The 23,812-nt window shown below is 31.2% G+C and overlaps 1 protein-coding gene across 1 annotated transcript; it reads left to right on the forward strand.

Annotated features, from left to right (window-relative positions):
- Positions 1–413: 413 nt before the first annotated feature.
- Positions 414–7,167, forward strand: LOC124363835. Its single transcript, XM_046819100.1, has 2 exons — positions 414–571; positions 6,854–7,167. The coding sequence occupies exons 1-2, from the start codon at positions 512–514 to the stop codon at positions 7,100–7,102; spliced, it is 309 nt and encodes a 102-aa protein (XP_046675056.1). The 5' UTR covers positions 414–511; the 3' UTR covers positions 7,103–7,167.
- Positions 7,168–23,812: the final 16,645 nt, after the last annotated feature.

A 23,812-nucleotide genomic window follows, 5' to 3' on the forward strand; every position in this document is an offset into this window, starting at 1 on the left:
TTCTCAACCTGTGTATATATATATATATATATATATATATATATATATATATATATATATATATATATATATATATACAAGGCAAAATCAAGTATGGAACATAAATAGACCAGAGTAAACCTTTTGACAGATTTTCTTAATCGTGGCAACAACACAAACTCAACTTTGGTGTTTAAAATATAATTCACTTGAACCAGAAGTGCTAATACACGTTAAAAGCCTACAAGATTGCATGTGAAGCCGGGGGCACTGCTAATCAAAAATATACAACTATTATTTAAAATTAACAAGGAAAGGGTTTTTAAAACTCTATTTGGAGGTTCTAGGAAATAGTTTCTAGGAACGTCCTTTAATACGCAAAAACAAGTTGTATTTTATAAGATTTGACGTTTCCTTCGAGGAACCTTGGCACTTGGGGAAACATCTGAGCTACAAGAAAGACAAGCAAACATTTGTTATCATACGACACTTACACGTACGGCTATATAACAGACTCAAAGCTAACCTCAGTATGTGTTATCATATTAACATGCTGTGTCTCAAAGTATTTCTTTTCGTTTGCCTGGCAGTGGTAAGTGCGAACATGATGATCTATTTCACATTTTACAAGACTTTGCCTTGCTTCATTTATTCGAATTTTACTATTAAGTTTACGTGGAATCAAATCATATGAATTCAGAATAGCAATTTCATATAATACTCAAACCCTAATTTTTTTAATTACGAAGGTACAAGAACGATCAAGCCTTTTAAATTAACTGAGTCATTTTTATTATTGGTAGTAAGAAACAAACTTTAGGTTAAAATATGTTACGTTACAATTGTAAATTCTTTAGATTTTGAAACGGAAAAAAAAGTTCTGAAAAACTGTCCTTTATGATTAGATAAACATTACAGCAACACCTTGTCACAAAAGTACTATCAGAAAACTATTGATCTATGAATTGGGAATTTTGAGTATTTATTAATCTTACACCATGATTTTGTACACATATGTTCAAATTAATTTTATAAACATTGTGACTATTTACTTTTTTACTGTGCATGTTTAGTTTATGGTTCATGGTATATTGCATTAAAATATGGTGTATATCTTACTCCTCAGCCCATTTCTCTGGAAAGACAATAAAGCATGTACTTGTTTACTAATTAAATACAATTATTGTTAAATGTACGTATTTAAATCATTATTTAGCTTGGAATTTACAGGATTTCCAAATTAAAACAATCTGAAATTGCATTAGGCTATAAAATGCAATTTAAAGTGATAGGCGATAGTTATTTCTGTAACATAAACACTTCTTTCACTTTTGCTGTATTTCCCTAAATTGTAATACAGTTTGTAATATTGATACAAAACCAATGCCTTGAATGTAGTAGATACTACATTTGTGCTTTGTTTAGACAAATTAAATTTATCTGGGATTTGTTACTGTTCGAGTGTTTAGCAATATAATTCTCGTACGTGCCGGAAGATGTTTAAAAGTCTTGATTTCAAAAAGCAGCTATTGTAAACAAATTAATCCTACAATCCAGATTTATACGATGAAATCAAGAATATCCTTACGTTTCGTGTTTATACAGGGTGATTCAAAACTAAACGGCAATCTCTCGAGAGCTTATTCTATAGCTAAAAACAAGTAAAAAAGTTCATATAACCATATGCCCGGAAACGCTTCGTTAGCGAGTTACGCCTAGCGAAAGATTTCGCCCGGATTTCAGAACCCTTGGTGAAGTCAGGCCGTATAAAAATGGTAAAGGTAGTTACAAAGATACTAAATACGATTGTTTTTTTATGTTTTTTATATCTGAAAAATTTATTAAAAATTCGTCCCAGAGCTGTAAATGCAATACTTTCAGAGATATCTTACGAAAAACACAAGAATTGGTGCAAAGAAATAACACATTTTTGTGTTTAAACGTAAGATTACTTCCATAAATGTTAAATAAAGGTCATTTTTTTTCTAAACAGATTTGTAGAACATTTAATTCTAAAAAGATTCATGTGAATTACTTAGGAAAAAAAAATTAATAATAGGTATTGAAATTTAGCTTTATTTAAAAATAAAACAGACGCACAAAAATGCATATTCTTATCTGCATAAAATATTAACTAATGTTTAGGTTGTGAGTAACAGCTGATCATTTATTCAACACTTTTTATCGTCATATTTTCTTTGCAAAAGGTTGACAATATCAGCTGATCAACAATTAAGTTCATGAAGTAATATTTGAATAACCTTTATGGAGGTTTTTGTATTGTGGCGTGTGAAAATTGTATTTTGTGAGATCCTGTGATTATTTGGAAATATTTTATACAAGTATAAAATATTTTATTAAATATTTATTTTAAAATATTTTATTAAATATTTATTTTTAAAAATATTTTATTAAATATTTTTATAAAAGTGTATGTAATTATCTTAGTAAATAATGGCAGATAATGTAAATGGTATGTATTCGTTTGAGAAGAGTATACATGATACTGATTTTACGGCAAAGTTAACAAGAATGGTTTAGCTGCAGTTCAGGAATATCGTGATCGTGATACTTTTCCACATCGAAGAACACCTGATCGCAAAAACATTTGAAGCTGTGGGAGAGACGACTTAGAGAAATTGGTAGCTTTTAAACCGAAGCGAATAGATACTGGTCGTCAACGTAGCGCAAGGAAACTATAATAATGAACAAGCAATAATAAATGCTGTAGATTTATCACCAACCACAAGCACCAGACGATTATCACGTCAGTTAAATATTTGCCAGTGAAGCGTATGGCGGACACTTCATGAAGCACAGTTGTACCCATTCCATATAACACGTGTTCAATACTTATTACCGCAAGATCTCAATAAACGGAAGATGTTCTGCCGCTGGTTAAGAAGAAATTGTTTACGACATCAGTATTTTTCTTCGGCGTATTCTCGTTACTGATGAATCTGTTTTACTAGAAATGAAATTGTAAATTTTCGTAATACCCATACTTGGGCGTACGACAACCCACATGAAACTGCGACGAGGCATTTTCAACATACGAGTACATTTTCAGTCAATGTATGGCTTGGTGTTCTGGGTGATAATTTGATTGGTCCATTTTTCCTCCCTAATCGACTTAATGGAGTAGCGTACTTAAATTTTTTAAGAACAAACCTGCCTACCCTCTTGGAAGATATTCCTGTTCAAAACAGAATAAATGCATGGTTTATGCACGACGGAGCACCTCCACATTTTTTTCTAATGATGTGAAAAACTATTTAAATGATACATACGGTAGACAATGGATTGGTCGAAATGGACCAGTAAAAATGGCCACCACGTTCTCCTGACCTCACGCCAGCAGACTTTTTCTTATGGGGTTGATGAAGTCAACCCCATGTAAAGTCACAATTGTTTATTTCAAAACGGATTAACACCATAGAGGAGTTACGTAATCGCATTACAGAGGCGGCAGAAAACTATCAAGAATGCTCCAAACGTTATGAAACGCGCTAGAAAAGAGTGGATTCGTCGTGCGAAAACGTGCATTGCTAACAACGGAGGACACTTTGAGCAACTATTATAGGTGATTATTACAGTTTTATAAAGGTAAATACATTTTATGTTAATGTTCAGTCTAGAATAAATGATCAGCTGTTACTCACAACCTAAACATTAGTTAATATTTTATGCAGATAAGAATAATGCATTTTTGTGCGTCTGTTTTATTTTTAAATAAAGCTAAATTTCAATACCTATTATTAATTTTTTTTTCCTAAGTAATTCACATGAATCTTTTTTAGAATTAAATGTTCTACAAATCTGTTTAAGAAAAAAAAATGACCTTTATTTAACATTTATGGAAGTAAATCTTACGTTAAACACAAAAATGTGTTATATTTCTTTGCACCAATTCTTGTGTTTTACGTAAGATATCTCTGAAAGTATTGCATTTACAGCTCTGGGACGAATTTTAATAAATTTTTCAGATATAAAAACATAAAAAACAATCGTATTTGTATCTTTGTAACTACCTTTACCATTTTTATACGGCCTGACTTCACCAAGGGTTCTGAAATCCGGGCGAAATCTTTCGCTAGGCGTAACTCGCTAACAAAGCGTTTCCGGGCATATGGTTATATGAACTTTTTTACTTGTTTTTTAGCTATAGAAATAAGCTCTCGAGAGATTGCCGTTTAGTTTTGAATCACCCTGTATATCGTTTTAAATCATATTGTATAAATATATTCTTCTTATCCTGAGTTTTCTTGTGGCATTACTATTATTAAAAACATTTCTGTTAACACCCTCACTACACATTGATGAATAAGTGAATAAAACTAGTAACTTACTAAATTTGTCACAGACAACGATTGGAGTTCTTACATGGCATGACCGAAAACATTTATTTAGGGTTGAGAAATTACCCGAATTAATTATTGTTAAGAATTTCATTACATCTACAACTACAGCTTTACATATTGATAAGTCAAAATGCAGCATCACCTTCTAATCTTCTACATTAACAATGTACAAGTCAGACTACAAATCTCTATTTTCATAATAAACATGTCTTGTGATACAACTTAACTTCTAAAGTGTATAAACTTACGACGCGCTCATTCAAAATGTAATATATACAATGGTGTTTATCGATAATAAATTTTATTATACTAAAATGCTTTTATGGGATATTTAATCGGTTAGCCAACAGTTTACTAGACTCAATCGACATAATCTCCATTTTTGCCTCAGTATTCAAAAAGTGACGCTATAAATTATTTTTAAAATCACGAAGATTAACACTGGAGGTGATTCATACATCCATATTACAGATATATTTCATTGTTAAATGGTTTCCCTTGGATTATTATTTGATACTTATGCTACAAATTCACTGTTTTATGTATGTATACGTCTTTGTCAGTTGTTTTTATTTGTATTGTGTACAACTGTAAAATGTTAATTAGTGTACGTTAAATAAAATAAATAATTTTATGTTTGAATGTTTTATAGTGCTGTATTGAAACTGAAAACTGACAGTTCAAGACCTATTATACCAAGTTGTAAAATTGTCATAGTAGATGTATAATTTTTTATACGCTCTATAAAATTTAGTTTACATAGATGCTAATGTAAAACATTTTATATAATTCGTGATTAAAAAGTATTGATTTAAAAATTATTACTGTAAAAATAAATAAAATTATAATATTTTAAGAAATGCTATGTGTATATAGCACTGAGGAAAATTAACTATAACTAAATAATACAGTTAATTATTTTTATAGAATTCTGGTTTTCGGTAGTAAGTCTATACTCAATAAGTAGTTAGATTCAACAAAATATACTCGTACAATAAAACGGTTGAATATTTTGGAGAGAACGCAATTTACTGTTATCTCTACAGCGTCATAAATATCTTCTGCGCTTTTTTGCAGCAGAACGACTTCCATTCAGACCTTAGGTTGTACACGCGTGTAATAAAATCGGTCATAACAACTTTTATTGTGTTGGTAGCAATGTTGAGTGCAATCGTATTGGGCCAAAATATGAGACTGTAAAATGAGGAACATTAAAACTAGCATATAAATAAGTAAATCATTACATAGGATACTTTATATTTTAAAGACCGCCTGACGCCGCACGTCTATCCATCCACTGGACTGGACTGGGTGGGATGTTCGGTAATTAAATGGAACGCCGCACACCGGCCTCAGTCCAACCGCTGGAAGAAATTCGTCCATTAGATGGATGTTTTTGGAATCGCTCGCCTAACGATTTTTACAAACGTCCGCGTGAACGTTTTCAGCTGCGCATGCGCACGGCATCAGTTCAACAAACATCACCAACCACTAGTTCCTCGCCGCGTATTGTCTTTTATTGGTCAATGAACCTTGTTATCCATGTTATTTGAACATCAAAAATAAGTTTTTGTTAATTCCTTTTCTTAAAGCTCCTTGTCGGATTTTTAACTCTTTTCTTGGTATATAGTAATCTTTTCGTTAATTGATAATAATATTTTGAAACATTATACAAATTTCAATGTGCTAAAAATTAAGCAATAATGTACGTCACGGATTTAACATTTAGAGCGCCTTCATTATATTGTGCGGCAATGTCTTCGTTGTGATGATTATACATACATACTCTAGCTCGCTATGCGGGCGCACACCAGGCAAACTGTCTACTACTTTTATCCCAAGACATTGAACACATCTTTTAAGATATTTATACATCTAATCATTGGATTTTATTTTCTTGGACGTGAGATCTTCAAACAACCATCTTAAGACGTTTGTTTTCTTTTATATTTTGCTGTTTATCTACATTTTGTTATGATATAAGAGATTACATAATTTAGTTATGTTCTGGTGGGAAAAAAAAAATATTGGTATGTTCCAAGAAGTACTTTCAAGACCGTTCTACGGTTTTTATGCACCCCGTTACAATACTGTACACTATAGAATTTGTATTTCTTTTAAGATATTAGAATTTTAAATTTATATAAAAATATGCTGAAAAATTTCAATCTATACTTGAATGAGTTGAATGTCCTTTTTAGGTTACTCTAATTAACTACTTATTTTTTTATGATAAAAAATTGAATTTCCTTGTATATTAAACTGTTGTATTATGCTCGTTTCAATTTTTACCTAGCCTTAATTATACTAAGGCTAATACGGTTAAGTAGGTTTGTTTTGTACTCTTGTTTAAAATCTTTATTTGATATCAGTTAAAAATAGTTATTTTCAGAGCGTTTTCTGTAGCTATAGCATAATAATAAATAATCACAAAAGTGGATTAATCATGGGTCAATAGTTAGAATATGGTATATAAACGACTGTTGTGGTTTATACGACTGATGTTTCCGCAGGCTCTGGCAAGTCCCTTGGAAGATGTAGAGGTCGAGGACTCGGACAGACCACTGGTACGCACAAGGAGGTACATCACCTGTGACAGCACGTGGTCCTGTGAGGACTGCAACACGCGAAAGTTCTGTCAGGAGGCCTGGTGGACCACTTACGTCGTCTACTACCAGTGTCCCACGTGGTCACCTTACTGCAGGGCGTCGGCCACCGGGGTCCAGTGTTCCACCAACGGCACAGTTGGCTGCACTGGCTAACATGCCCTACAAATGTATTTTAAGCTAAATATTGTAAAATAAATGTTTTGATTGTTTTTGAAAAAGAGTGGTTTTTTGTGATTTTGAATTTAGCTCTACTTTGCTTTTCTCTTAGCGCAGCGTTTGGAATCTAATGCTGTCACAGATCTGACCCTTGGGATGTGGAGTCATATTCGTCTGAAGAGATAAAAGAATCGTTGACCGGAGCTCCAAATAATCTCTATGTTTCGTTTCGACATCAGAGACACCTAGACCGCAAAATGTAGTATAATCTAGAAGAAGAGGTAATCTCTTTATCTCAAAGTTGCACAATAGAGTGCACTACGATGTTTTAGATACGATCTCTAAGCAGGGCGGAGCAACCGAGTCTTCTACACATAAGATGGCTAAGGGGAGATGGGTTGAATCAATGTGAGCTTGAGCTGAAATAAAAATTACATTGATTAAACCCTTCCCACCATAACTTCGATCTGTATATAAAACTGTTGTTTTTCGTAAAAAAAACTGTTGTTTTTCTAAAATTAAAATTAGATTTGTATGGAATGGCATTTTATATACACTTTATAACAAAACATATTGTATTTTAAAATATTTAACTGGGAATAAAGTTATTAAAAATAAGTTAACATCAGCAAACTTCAGGTTCTTTTAAAACAAGATAACTTAAATATTTACATTCATAAAAATCAGAACAATTTGAAATAATGATGAAACTAATGAAAATTCGAATCTAATCTTATCTTTATAGAGGAAAATGTAAATGTCATACTTGCTAAACATACTTATACATCCTTTACCACATGTTATTTTATAATTGTAAATTTTAAAACTATGTAAGTATTTAATTATGAATATTCCTTAAGATTAAAAAAAAATCATTTAATTTTTTTTCTCTGATGTTAAAAAGCTTTGCACAAAATGAAACTTTACATTTAAAAATTGTCTAGTTATTGTTTGTTACATTAGTTTTAAAATGATTTCTATTTGATACATTTGTTGAATAGGGTCTCCACACTGATATCGTAGGAAGGATGATTTATTGCATTTAAATTATATAGTTACTTTTTGTTGTTTTAAAAATTATGAAAGTAAAAAAAAAATAGTTCATATTCTATAACGATGGACATATTAAATATATTAATCTACAAACGTACAAGATATATAGATACATGTGTGTGAGAACGCTCATAGCCGCATGGTCTGAAACCTTGGACGAGATTTTGAGATATCAAGGGTTGAAATCGTCTAGCTCATTTTATCAATACTGTTATCACATTCGACCTTGTACTGAATCGTCTCCTCCTTATTCTATTAGATCTTAGCACAGGTCAGTGGTATATAAAGGCGGTAAAAAATAAGGCTTAAAGGGGATTGACCTCTCCCTGTTTTCAATAAAACTATATCCTCTGACAAGAGTTTTACGAAAATGTATCGTATTAATCGTTAAATCTAAAGTAATGAAGTAAAAGTTATAGATATGAAATTCCAAATTTTCAACTCTTTGCGCTTAAATACTACAAAAAAATATAAATAAGAACGCAATGAAAGTACAAGGCTAACGGAATTTGTAGACGTTATAAAACATGGGTTGTTCTTGACATAAAATCCAAGTCCTGAGCAACGTAAGTCGTTTCAGATTTAATTTATTAAACTCTTCTAAAATGAGTTTTTTTTTTTCGCTGAAACCACGGTTAATAGTGGTTTGTACGTATATAAAAGTAAAAACCCGTAAAATCTAATACGAACATTTTAGTAATTAAGTTGTATACGTTCATATGAAAACTTTCCATGGTCCACATTGTATATGAAATTTTCCTACTAGCTAAATATGCATTTTACAAATTTAAAAATGAAACCAATGTCGTATTTTGATAAATCGACAAACACTTTTTAACCTATATTAAATGTGTTATATTTTTGCTTAGGTAGTATTTTTCCATTATATAATATGTGCAAAGAATAATGAATTGTTTTAAATACCTTTAGATACAAAAATATATACAATAGAAAAACAAGAACATAGATTTGAAGACCTTATTAAACATGGTTTTACTCTGGTTCAACTAAGACCGATGTGAGGTAATGGTAACATCTTGCAAGGATCTTTGAAATATCTGACTTTATAACACAGAACCGTTTATATAAACCTTTACTTGTTACTTTAATTTTGAACTATCAAAGTTAAAAAAAAATCAGATAGCACTAGGAATAAAAGCTAAAGGTAAAAATCTTCAGATCAGGTGATTTGATAATCAATGCTCCCAGCCACTTCTTACTATCCAGCTGTGAGAAAGTGTTTCACCAAATATTTACTAATAACTTTCCTAAGAAATATTGAGATCATACTGTTGAAGAATAAAATCGTCAAGTGTTACGTATAAAGTTTTTATCTGTTGATAATGTTTTCAGCGAAGCAAGTCGTTTCAATAACATAGTCGTGAGACTGATTGTAACAATACCTTTACCTTTAATATATTTACTTTAGGAGAGCTGATATTTCATGAATACATGAGAAATGTTATTGACACATTCGTGTGTCCTCACATGTGAAAGTTAAGTTCGTCTCATCAATGAACAAGCTGTGGTTTTTGTAAATGGAAACCATTTCCATTTAGATTATCAGCCAAAACAAAATTTTGCGCCTGAAAAATATTGAAACAGCCTCATATTTGTTAGCTATTGCACATAAAGGATCAAGACACCACAATAATATAAGTAAGTATTCACTGTTTTAGACCACTAAACGGTGTTGAAAACCACGAAAAGTGACTTATGGAGTCAGAGAAAAATCTTAAATGTGATACAATATTGTTTGGTGTGTTAAAAATAAAGCTATCTTCATACTCCCTTTTCCCTCTTCTTTTTTAATGCTTTTTACACGTCTCTACATATTGGAAAGAACTTTGTTTCGTATGAATAAATGTGCTTTAACCAGAGGTCAAACATACACATGTATAAGATACGTTGCAGAGCAAACTACTGAACTGGTAGACACAGAACGGTGGTTTATGAACGCCTTACAAGCGTGTGTTCAATTTCTCAACGGACTGCCCCATTCAATCAAAGAAGATCCAATGCCAAAGGCGTTTAAGACTCGCCTAAAACGCTTCTTGGTGTCTCAGGCATTTTGTAATGCAAGTGTGTTTTGGCTTTCAACTGGGAGGCCGTCCAATTAGAAGACTGACCCCGCTGTTCGAAGTGGGTTACATTGGCGATGAAGGAAAGAGGTGTGATTGTAAACATTGTATGTCTGTATGCGTATTATAGTATGAATGACAGACATTTTAAGATATCCTTATTAATTGACGTTTGCCATACGATTTAATTGTCACAGCAATAACACAGATTTCATTTGATTTTTTATTGACGATGGAGTGTTCAAAAGCATAATAGGATTACTTATATTTATCTGAGTTATATGTTATGAAATGTATAACACTATGTTTTGAGGAATAAAATTAATCCTCTTCGTCAAGTGAGAAGACAGTCAAATATTAAGAAAAGAAAAAACTAACAAAAGAAAAAAATATACCCGAAAACTACTTAGAATACAGTCAGGGGTATTTGAACTGGCTTTTTCACTGTAAGGAATATAAGTCAAGAGCATAAAAACCTTTTCTTAGTGGTGGTCCATGGCCGCACATGTTAAAGCTTTTAATTACATTTATATTTACTTGTTGTCTTTTCACTTGACGAAGAAGACAAATACCAATCTTCGAAACGTAGTATTTATACATTTTGCAATATATTACACGTTTCTTCTTAAAACTTTGTCGACTGTGGATTTTGCTACTTTTAATAACTAAAAACTAAATTTTTCTTATGTACTTCCAAATATCTGTGATTAAATAATATTTTTAACGGTTTTACCACCGGATTGTACCTAATCGCCATTCCTCTAACATGTTAAGTTTTCTTAAATGTTTACAAGAAGAAATAATATTACGTATCTGCCGGGGATTAATTATAGTATGTAAATTCACTGTTTTATTAAAAGTTTCACTAAATATACTTCTCGATTTTGATAACGTCCTCCAAAACACATCCATTCATAATTTGACTTATACTTAAAAAAGAGCGAGTAACTTTAAACACTGGTAATATGTTTTGTAATTATATTAGTATTTTTTTGACACGTTTAGTAATGGGATAAACATTTAAATCTTAAATGATTTATTATAAAACTGAAAAGTCAAGTATCCTCCATGCAGTGCAAATGGAACGGAAGCTGTATTTGCGAAGTTCAAACTACATAAAGTTATAATTAGTTTTATATAATTTAACTACTGTACTTCGTTAAATCCAATCCCTTCTCCTTTTTTCGTCTTGATTTATTTATATATTTTCCTTACTTTAAAAATGTGTCAGTATTAAGCCTATTTCTAAACTCATATTTATTGTTCTGGTGCATATTAAAAATTAGAGAGTTTAAAATATTTTATTTAATAAATGGCACTGTATTAAATCACGTCAATATATCAATAGGAATACATGTATATATTACCGCCCAAAAAACATTTATTAGATGAATCTGATTGCTACAGTTTAAAGTTGATTACGTATAATGAATTGTCAGACATAGAATTAACGAATTTACATACAGCAAATTTGGGCGTCCGAAGGAAGCTTGTTAAGATGAAGAATTTGCATCGCTAACGAAACAACGCCTTCAAGAAGTTAGGAAGCCATTCAATCAGGGCCTGTAATCTAGGCATTTTGTCTAAGGAATTGCAGCAAACACGAGGACTAATTATAAACACTAACATCAAAAATGTACGAAGTCAAACTTCAACTGGAAGTAAATCGAGTCGCAGTTTAGTGTTCTTGAGATAAACGTTTTCAGTTATCTATATTTTATACATTCGTTATACCTCTACATAAAAGACGAGCCATGGAGAGTATTCTGCTAGATCAGCGTTACTCGCAAAACTGTGCAGACCCAATTACTCACGGTTCTCAAAAGATGAACACATATTAACGGAGTTAATAAGCTGTATATCTAAGTGGCTAAAAATGCGCATACTTATTTTTTCGGCTATGAAACAATTTTAACTCCCTACAATTAATTAACAGACTCTCATGTAGAGGTGATATGGTAAGTAATTGATCCACTGGTGTAAGGTAAGTCATCATATTCTATTATTCCAGAAACTGTGCTTCGGAGAAGATTTTGATTAGGTGAAGTAACTCCATATTATTATGCTGTTAAGAAATTATCAGCTCCTATTCCAAGACGTAAATATGTTCTCATGGACTATAAATCCAGGAGCAATAAACTTCTGCTTGTAAAGAAGCCAAGTACTAATTAGCATTATTTAAAAAAAACCTAATGTTTATCCTAATTGATAGAAAATTTTCATTTAAGAAAGAAATCGATGATTGGCCGCACACTTACATTGGTTGCAGGCTATATTTGACGGTATTCAAAAGGTTAAAAATATAAACAATAATTTTGCTAGCCTCGTATACTCAAACAGGTCCTTTATAATTAATAAGTGATACGTATATTACCGTAAATAGTAAACTGTATGAAGACACTCAAATTCGCTCGTTTAAGGATTTGTATATATAGTAAGTCATCAGAAGCTAATTAAAGTTTTTTTTTATCTGACTGATGTTTAATTTAAAGCGTGTTAGGATAAAAGAAATATAACATAAAAAATAATTATTTCTTATTTAGAAAACATTTTGATACAATCCTATTTCGTCCTCAACCTAGTGACGATCACTTGCTTTCTTAGGTTAAATATCTCTATCGATCTCAGGGAAAACTAGTTTATGTGCTTATTTGTTCTCAGATCCTAGAATACGTTAGCAACAAAAATGCTTCAAGACGTCGAGAAGTGGATAGTGTCCTGGTTATACAGTGTTAAACGACGTTTATGGTACTTCTTAATGAGGTGAAATGGATATAAAAATGATTAAAAATGTATAACGCATGTGAAGTTATGTTAATTTTCAAAGCAGTAGAAGATTTTTAAAGCACCTGTTTTGTTGAAGGAAATCGTAATAATGAAGAATGTTATGCATATGCAGAACTCTCTATATAGTAAGGGAGGAAAGCTAGAGTAAAGATTAAGGTTAAAATTTGAATTTATTCAGCGTTTGGTTGTTCTAATCTTATGTTGCCATCATGTTTTAAATAAATAAATAAATGTATATATATAAACCATTAAGAAACCTTACACGATATTTTTCTGTTAAGTTTTCCAAAACAGGTCTTAGTTTTAAGGCTAAACATGTTTCAAAGTCTTTAGGTTATACCACTTTAAAATTTTAAAATAAAAATTTTCCGTAAAAAATCCAAAAAAATATTCTAAGAAAGATCGGACTATGCTTTCTTCTATGACATTTATTACCTATTTTGACCTGGAAAACTAAATGGTACAGTATAATAGAGTCATTTAAGGACAACCTGTATAACGATTTTGGAATTAAGTGTTTCTCATTTGGTAATAATGATTAATACCAAATTGTATTAGTGTTTCCATATAAAGGCTCTCATTAATTGTATATATGTTGTTTCAAAGTTAATCACTATGTAATATGTATTGATTATGTACGTAGCTGACAACAATGTTGTAATTTACATAGTAGATGTTGCATTTTTGATACACTTAATAAAAGTTAGTTGATATAAATGCTAATGTAGAAAGTTTTAATTCATTACATAATAAAGTATTGGTTTACACTGTTTAAAGTAAATAATATTGTGATTTAAATATGTGTACAAATGCTATGTGTACATAACACCGAGGAAAAATAACTAAAACTAAATAAATACAGTTGATTATTTTTACGAAATTCTATTTTAAGGTAGTAAATACAAACTCAATTAATAGTTACGTTGCTGCAAAATATAAAGTAAAATATGTCATATGAACTTATAATTATGTTGGTAGCCTGTTGAGAGCATTAATTTAATTTAATAAGTAATGTAGGTAGAGCATTTGGGCAAAAATGTGGAGTTGTAAAAACAGAAAACTAAAGCTAGATTTTAAATATGTAAATTATTTAGGATACTAAATATTTTAGGGTAATATACCAAGGTTATGTACGTAATGGATTTATCATGAATTGTTACACTTTAAACACCTGAAATTGTTGTGCGGCAATATCATTGTTGTGCTGATAATACTTAGTTGCTAGCACACTATGCAGGTGCACACTTAAAAGACTGTCTAATAGCTTCATTACAAGACATTGAATATATATTTTAAGATATTTAAGCAAAAAGAGATGTCATTTTCTTGTATGAGAAGTCTTTCAATATCCTCAGACGTTTGTTAACTTTTATATTTATAATACTACTTATTTATATAACGTAGCCAAGAATTTGTTTTGAGTGGGGAGGGGTCCAGACAATTGATATTTTCCCGTAGTGGACAGAGAGTAAGGCCCCTTTTTGTTCCTAAAAAAGTTCTTGACCCATTTCTTTGTTGAGGACGATCTTACAATAGTACATGTCAGTAATATTGAATTATTTAAATAATAATAATTGTATACCCTAGGACCCCTAGGACTTTGGCTTGGAAGATTTATTGTTATGTTTCAAGAAGTACTTTAAGACAGTTCTTACTTTTTGCACCTCGTTGCAGTACAGTACACAATTACAATTTTTTCTTTCTTTACAGATATTGGGTTTTATAATAATATATAAAATGAGATAGATATATTTAATGACACTTTGAATGTGTACACGTGAGATGAATGTTCTTATTGGATTAGTAGTAAATGTAGTAAATGATTATTTTCGTAATTTTTTAATTAATGTTTTTAATTTGATTATATCCTGTTATATTATGACGTTTTAATGTTTCCTAGCATAATGATGTGATTTGTTAATCTTGTACTTGTCTTGTAGTCAACCATGAGGAAGCTTAAAGTAAACCATACATAGTTTCGTCATCAAAGAGACCTAGACTACAAAATATGGTGTAAACTAGGTTAATAGCTATTATCTTTTTCTCATCTTGTGCGCAATTGCAATGTTAATAAGATTTGTGACAGCGTCAGATTCTAGACGCTGCAATAAGAGGAAGGTGAACTGGAGCTTAAGGCAAAATTCACATTGATTAAACCATTCCCACCATAGGCACATTATATGTAGAAAGTTAAGTTACTTTTTTACAAATTTAAATACAATTTATACGAGACAGCATTTGACACACATTTAATACAAGACAATATTAGATTTTACAATATACAACTGGGAATAACGTTATTAAAAATAGGCTGATATCAAACTCTTCCTTTAAAACAAGATAACTTATCTATTTACATTTACAAAACTCAAGAACAGCTAATAAACAATTAAAACGAAACTATTTAAAATTGTATTTTACTCTCACCTCTATTTATAAGAAAATCAAAATATAAATAATTTTATATTAGCTAATTCTACGTCCATATCCTTTACCACTTGTCATTTAAAAAAATTAATTTTAAATACATGTAACTATTTATTTGTAAAGTCGTCTGAAGACGAAGTCTTTGATTTCGAAAGGCCTTGCACAAATACAAACTTACATTGGATATTAACAACTTAATTTCTTTTTACGAAATTTTTGTTCTAAAGATTTGTTGAGAAGTATATATTTTGCATTAATTGACTCCAGATTACAATACGGATTAGTTTGCTGGGGCGGGACATTTAAGTACCTAATTCAAAAGATAAGAGTTACTCAAAACTACTTTTTAAGAATATTTAAAAAAAAGAAAAAAAAAGAAGGGATAGCTCTTTCCCTATATTTTATGAGTTAGGAATTTTTCCCCTTCAGCATCTTTTTGTGTTCAAAGTTTTTAAGACTCTTTTATTCAAGATGTGGTAACCACGGAACAATTGATTTGATATACGCTACAAGAAATATTTACCGTAGCATTTTCAGAATGCCTAAAGTTAACAAATCATTTTTTAAACACTCTTTTTGTTATCTCGGACCACATATATTTAATAAGTTGCCTTTGGAAATAAAAAGTCTAAGCAATAATAGTAACTTTTGTAACAGATTAAAAATATGGTTGTTTACTCAGCAGAATTTGATTTATTTTTAAATTGTAGTCTTCCTGGTCTATGTGTACAGTTGGTAAGTGAGAAGATCTTTTTTCTTTTCTTAAATTGTGTAGTATTAGTAAATGTGTAATAAAAATAAACAGTAAATGCTTTAGTGAATTGATTTCATTTGCATAATATGTATTGTGCAGTGTAAGTTGGTCAGCTGTGTCTGACAGACGTCACCTCTGTGACGGCTCTCTAGCCGTCTCAGGTGTTTTATAATTTTGAACTCTGGACTGTAGGTGATAATAATGTTTTCATTCTGTTATCACCGGCCACACTACTTGAAACAGTGGTCGGTTAATTCCCAAGTATTGTGTAACCTTGTAATATTTCTAGATATTGTTTGGTGGAAGAAATCATTTATTAATTTATTTGTGTAGTTATTATTTGTTACATTAAATTTAAAATTTTTCTATTTGATAACTTTGTGGATTGGTTGCCTATCCACAATTATAGTATATAATTATAGTATATAGTATAGTAATTATAGTAAAAGGATGATTTATTGAACTTAAATTATATAGTTACTTTATCGGTCGTTCTAATTATAGAAGTAAAATTCTAATTATTCATACTCCTTAACGACGGAAATATATAGCATTTTCAATCTAAATACAAGACGTATAGGTATATGTGAGTGATAAAACCCATAGGCGTAAGGAATGAAACAGTATAGGATTTTAGTTGAAGATAACACGAGTTCAAATTGGATGTGACCGTGGCATTTTTTATCAATGATGTTATCACCGTCACGTCGCGCAGACTTTGTACCTTATCGACTCCTTATGAGATCCTCACACAGGCCAGTGTTCCATGAGGATAATCTAAATAAGGCTTAAAGGGAATTAGCTTCTCCCTTTAAAAAATATATATGCTCCGACAAAAGTTCTACATAAAGTTCAGCATATTAATCGTAAAATCTAAAGTACTGTAGTAAAGTTATAGCTCTGAAACACTTTGCTCTTACATGACAAAAAACACTAAAATAAGAACGGAATGAATGTACAAGTCTAACTTAATTGGTAGCTGATGTTATAAAACTCGTTGATGTGACACAGGTTGTTATTAACATAAAATCTAAACAACGTAAGTCCTTTTAAATTTAATACCTTAAACTCTTTTAAAATTTTATTTTCCGTTGGTTAATGTTTACTTGAATCTCTTTAAAAATTAAAAAGAACTTCTGTAAATTCAAATATGAATATTTTAATAATAAAATTGAGTACGTTCATATGAAAACTATTCATGGTCCCCATTTTATGTGATTTTTTCCGCTCGCTAAATTTGCCTTTTACAAATTTAAAAGCTCAAAAAAATGTCGTATATTGTTTAATAGACACTTTCTACATCCTATTTAAAAAAATGCTATATTTATTCTTACACACGATTTTTTTATCTTAAAGTATGTACACAGAATCATAAAATGTGTTTAAATTCCTTTAGATACAAAATATATACAACAGAAAAACAAGAAAATAGATTTGAAGAACTTATCAAACCCGGTTTTACTTTGGTTTAAACTTGGTAAATGAATATTGGACTTACTATAAATAATTTTTAAGGTAGTCTTCACATTTAATATTGTCCGTTTAAAATAATGTACATCTTGGGCTATGCTTACGTTAAAATATTGTGGTAAACTCCTTGTAGACCACTCTCCATAAGATGTGAAGGGTCAATAACTACCTTAAAAACTATTTCTTCCACTATTCTTATACTAAATTTAACTTTCACAACTTGAGCCTAAACGAGAATATTAAACCAACTAGAACAGGACCTACATTGTAAATGTTTCTACATTTAAGCCAGCTTAATTTATTAAAGAGTGAACATTTTTAGGTTGGATTTGTGGCATTTACTATACTAATAGAGACCCTTAATTTTATGTACTACTCGACTTACGTTCTAATTTAAGGGTCTCTTCTGACTCCTTTCGGGCCATCGCTCGGACATATAAAATATTGTAGTTACTTCAAAAAGTAGATTTATAGGTGTAGTGATGTTGTTCCAAGTTTTATGGTTTTACATGTAATCGTTCGGGAAATATCAACTCCCGGGCATTTTTTTACACTCTGTATATATTACCGTTCAAGAAAAACACCTTTTATTAGATGAATCCGATTGATGTAGCTTGGGGTTGATTATTTGATGTATTATGGATTGTCAGACATAGAATTAAGAAATTTATATACATCATATAAGGTGTGTCCAAAGGAAGTTTGCTGATACAAAATTTCATAGTTAATGAAACCAATCGTTTAAACATATATGGAAACCAAGTTAATCAGGACCTTTAAATCAAGGAGTTTTACCTAAGGAATTACAACCTACGTGACTGATTTAACATGTGGACTAATTCCAAACAATAACATAAAAATTTACAAAGTAAATTTATCAAGTGGAAGTAATCTATAGCTAGTATACTACTTAATACCCACAATATAGCTAAGTATAGTATTCTTGAGATAAATTTTGTAGTTATCTGTATTTTTTTTACCTCCGTTTTACCTCTATGCAAAAATAGAGCCATGAAGATTATTCTGCCAAATCAGCGGTTCCTCGCACAACTCGCCCTTGTCCATATCTCCTGGTTCACCACCGCAGCACCAATTTCGCATGGTTCACAAAAGCTGAACATTTCGGAGTTACTAAGCTGTACAACTATGAATCAAATAATACCAGACAGAGGTGCACTGACCTTTGGGAGAGAGGGGGGGGGGGCGTTGAAGGACGAACGGGACCTGTCCCTCCCCAGGACCATTTAATTTCAAAATAATCGATCGTCTAATAGTGTATTTTCAACTAAACAATATTTAGTTTCAAACTTTATAACTATTTTAATGTAAGAAATACACAGTACTGCACATACAATAATTAAGGTTTATTCAAAAAGCCAAACTTTTGAATTTAACCGTCACGCAGCAAATACGTTGGGAATGCTGTAAGTGCTGAAAGTGAGGTTAGTTTTTTACCATTTCTTGTATCTCCTACCCATATCCGGTATTTTCAGTGACCGAGTATAAAGTATCTTCGTACTGATTTATAATCATACTTTACAGAGTACTCCTTAAATGGTACAGGTACATTTTCCAGTTACTGGTATTGCTAAAATATTTTGTACTAGAAACGGTGGTAAACGTGTAAAGTATCTATATCTTTAAAGTACCTGTAACAGTAACATGTATCTGGTACTTTTAGTTTGCAGATGAATAAGTACCCGGAACAAAATATCTGTTATAGTAATCCGGACATGTCAGTTGTCACAGTAGTGAGTGAGTTGCCGACCTGTGAGCAGTGCTGTACTGTGTTAGTTTTTTGTCATTCGTTGTCAGCATGAGACGACACCGCACTGGGCAGTCTGACGATTTGCGCGTTAAAACAAGCAGTTGCTGACATAAGTTAATAATTTTAAATAGTGCTTTACTAAACTACATGCTCCAGATAATTGCTCATAATGTCAAGAATAAAATTTAAGATTTAATCATAACGTTTATGCTATTTTAACATTATAAAACTTCATATTCAATTACAGAACACTTGTATCTTTATCTTGTATGAACATTTGGTCTTAATCAGATCCCAAGTTTCGAGATTTGAATCGTCATAAGTTACAGTTTGGTTAACAAGCGCCAAAGATCGGTATTTTTCGTTGATATTGATAGAAACACAGACAGTTATTGTTAGTAAACAGTTTTATATATACAAACACAGAAATAAACAAACTAAATTGCAGTATAATTCCCATTATTGTCGCTTTATTAGTTAGTTTGTGATCAAATTTCCAACTCGAATATTTATACTTTTTCACCCGAGAGTAGTTACCAAGATTTAGCTTTGTTATTGATTTGCGATTTAACTTTATACCGAACGACGGTAACACATGGGGGTGGTGACTTCTGAGGTCGTAGTAATAAATACTCGAATCGCAAAGTTTACTTATACGTTCAATTTAATTAATGAAACTTACAAGCACCACTTTTAGTTGGTAAATTAAATGTATGCCTTGCCACGTTGCTGCCAATTAGAGTAAAAGAACTAAAAATGTATATCTGATAGGTGGGTCTAAAATATCCAATGTTCTATGGAATTATGCCTACGATATTTTACTTTATAAAACTTTAAGATTTTACTTCCCTTCGCAATATGAAGACTCACAACCCGGGCGTCGGCGTCTTGGCACGAGACATTGAAGCTGTAGTCTAAGAAGGGTTATTTCTAGTCGGTAATTACTAGAAGAGGAGTAGAAGTTGTGAAAGTGGTAGCCATCTACTCGAATAATACGTGAGCTCGCCTAAAACAAATTCGCGACGGTATTAGCCATTTAATGAGACAAAACACTTATCACGACAACGTGCTCGTCAGAAGGGCGACGTCACAACTTGTATCCATTTCAATTAAGCAAATAAAAGATCTTCAAGGGTAAGTTACTTTACTATTTACAACTTTACTTTACGTTACATTCATTTTATATGTTTGGCATCATATGTTTGGCTAATTTAATAATATGAAAATATAAATTTTACTTACGGACATAGCGCGCGAGGTGAAATCGGTCACGTAGTTGGGCTGCTACGAAAGGTTACAATAAAATATTCATACGCGTGCCAATTAGGTAGTTAGTCCGTCGCTAATTTAGTTCCGGAACATTGGATAAAAAATAATATTAAGTTGTACTGGCTAACTAGGTTGTGAAATGTTGCATTATATAAAATGGAACTAACTAACGGTACAACTTAACTGTTTAATATTTTGTCAATATTATTATTACATTATATATAAGTAATAATGTAAACATATACAATTACAATACAAACTGTTGTATAAAGTGTTCTACAAAAGTTGTTGTAGAAAAGTTTAATTATCCTTGTATAAGCTTCCTGGAGTTTGGTGGTAGAGCGGTTTTACTTTAAACTTTATACAATCTGACCTGATCTTTGCCCTCCTTTTGTTACTTCAAAAATACTATAAAATAACGATTTTACTACCTAATATTAAAAAAAAAAAATTCAAAAGGGCCCCGGTGAATTTAACTTTTATAAAGATTTTTTAAACCCCCGACTTTCCATTGTTTTTGGACAACCCCCCCCCCCCCCCCCAGAGAAGATTTCTGGGTGCGCCACTGATACCCAGATACTTCTCAAAAAAAAGCCATCAATATGTAGAAAAAATATATAGAAAAGTCGAAGGATCATTCGTTGTAAGTTATACATTTAATGTAACTATCTAAAAATATGCATAATTATTTTTTCAGATATGAGGCCTCTCATGTATGCTTAACGGCCTCTACTTTAGGGATATAATAATATGTGTAAATCATCAAATAATACGTTACGGAACAGTTAGTGTAAAGGCATCGAATTCAATTATTTCAGAGCTTTTATTCCGACACGTCAACCATCAGAGAATATCAGTCAAACAACAATAAACCAGGATCCTGATATTCCAGGAAGCGAGAGCCAATTTGTATAAGTGCAATACAATATGAGTGCAAAACCTGGTTTTTTTTTAAATCGATTGAGAAATTTCCCTAAGAAAGAGTTGGATTGGCAGAGGCATTAATTTTGTGCAGGGCGGAATGAGACCATATCTAAAAGGCTATAGCGCGTTTTCTCAGATTGTACTTTGCTAGTTTCATATTCTTAAAACCGACCGTCAGGCTCATATCTGGTGCATATTTATCATTTCTTTACTTGAAAGATGGTTAGTTTTAAGTGTATTACGTGAATATAAAAGTTGAAAAATATTTGAATGAAATAACACATTTGTAATTTAAAAACATAAATTTAATTGAGGAGTTGAGTTAATTAATTAACTAGCATTAAATAAAAATGAATTTGAATTACCTCCAGATCCTTGGAGAATTCAAAACAAATGTCTATTAAAGTTCGTCCATACTATTAAAATAATATCTTCAGTTTTGTACTCTTAAATTGTCTGCACATTTTTATCAATGAAAGCTTGTACACTAAATAAGTCTTTTGTGGAATTGAAGTACATCCGATTATAAGACTGTACCTTATGGCCTTCCAAAGTTCCAATGTAACCACATCTGTTGCTCATGCATTCTGAAACCACTAACTAAGTTAACATCAGCTGATGTAGTAGAAGCATCAAAGTTTGTGAGTTTGGTATTTCATTAATAAAATTCAGTTGTATGGCACACCTAGGCCATCGAATTGTCAATTGCTTGACCATGAAAGTTGCAGTCTTACCATCTACTTTGCGTCGGTAAATCGCAAAGAATACTTTTCATACTTTTAAAATACCTTTCATCTGTTTTCTTACTTATTTATTAGGATCTAATGATACAGTTATAGATTACACAGGCTACTAAAACAACGTTTGATTATTATATACTACAAAATCCATATACACGATATATGTTGAAATTGATGAAACGCTATGTTAAACCATAAGCGTGGGTTATATTTACAGTTGGCTACTTAAAACAGTGATATAATGTGGTATACTGGTTTTAATACTTAGCTGAAATTGGTTTATATTTTCTTCCTCTTTTTTCTTTTAACCTTATTGTGTAGCTTTTTCTACGATGAGGCGCTTGCTAGAATTTTCGGTAAATTAACCAGAAGGGGGACTACATCATGTTGGTGTTCCAGCGGCCTTAGAAGCGTTTTTTCATCAATTTCATGTCTTAGTGAAAACATTCACCTTGCTCCTCACGAAAGTCTCTCAAATTTTCCGAGAAGTAATCAAGATGACTTGTTCAAATAGTGAACTTTCGAGCTCAGTAAAGATCCAATTGTTTTAACATGTTAGCTATAATATAAACATATTTCGGTAGGTTTTATTTCTCTGGAACTTTGTAACGACTTATTTGAATTACGCTCATGCTTATTTCTCGTTTAAGGTAGTTGTGGATTCAAAGTGAATGTCAAACATTATTCTTCTAATGTCAAGTCCTACAAAGACACCTTATTTTAATTTGGATTCTGTAAGGTGTGGAAACTTTTATCAGAGATATTTGAAACATCAGGTTCACAGTTGAGGAAGAGACAATAAGAACACTACTTCATCTGGATTACATTTGTTTGTAGTAAAGATGTCTCTGATGTCGCAAGTATGTAAAGAGATCATTCTGAGAATTTTCGTTGCCGACTGTTTTGGATATCTTCAGACGGATGTTGATTCCAGATTCCAGGAGTCAAGTGAAACGCAGCTGAATTTAATATTCGAATTGAATCAAACCTTCCCACAATAATTACTGTATGGTATTTGTAAATCATTGAAATAAAAATCCAGGTATGGAATTAAAGCTACTTATAAATGATTATTTGTTTCAATGTTAAAATCGTACAGGAATACACCTAAGATGTTGCTAATATTCTTTGTATAAATTTGAGGAATGTTGTGGAATTCTTTATAATTTCCATGACATAATGGTTTATTTGATTTTTGGCTGAGATTTTTAAATTCTCATTAGTACTCATAGCCCTTTAAAAATACTTCCCCGACGGCAGAAATATTATAAAATCTAAGAATTGGCAAAATTTAATGTAGAAAATGTAGGTAATTTTATAATCAGGACCAAATAAAAACCACTTAAGACAAAACATTCAAATTTACATTATGCCCATTAGTTATGGCTTCAAGGAACGATATATTTTTTTATTCATTATAAATTAAGCACATAG

This window comes from Homalodisca vitripennis, chromosome 5 (genome assembly GCF_021130785.1).
Source record: "Homalodisca vitripennis isolate AUS2020 chromosome 5, UT_GWSS_2.1, whole genome shotgun sequence".
Lineage (NCBI taxonomy): Eukaryota > Metazoa > Arthropoda > Insecta > Hemiptera > Cicadellidae > Homalodisca > Homalodisca vitripennis.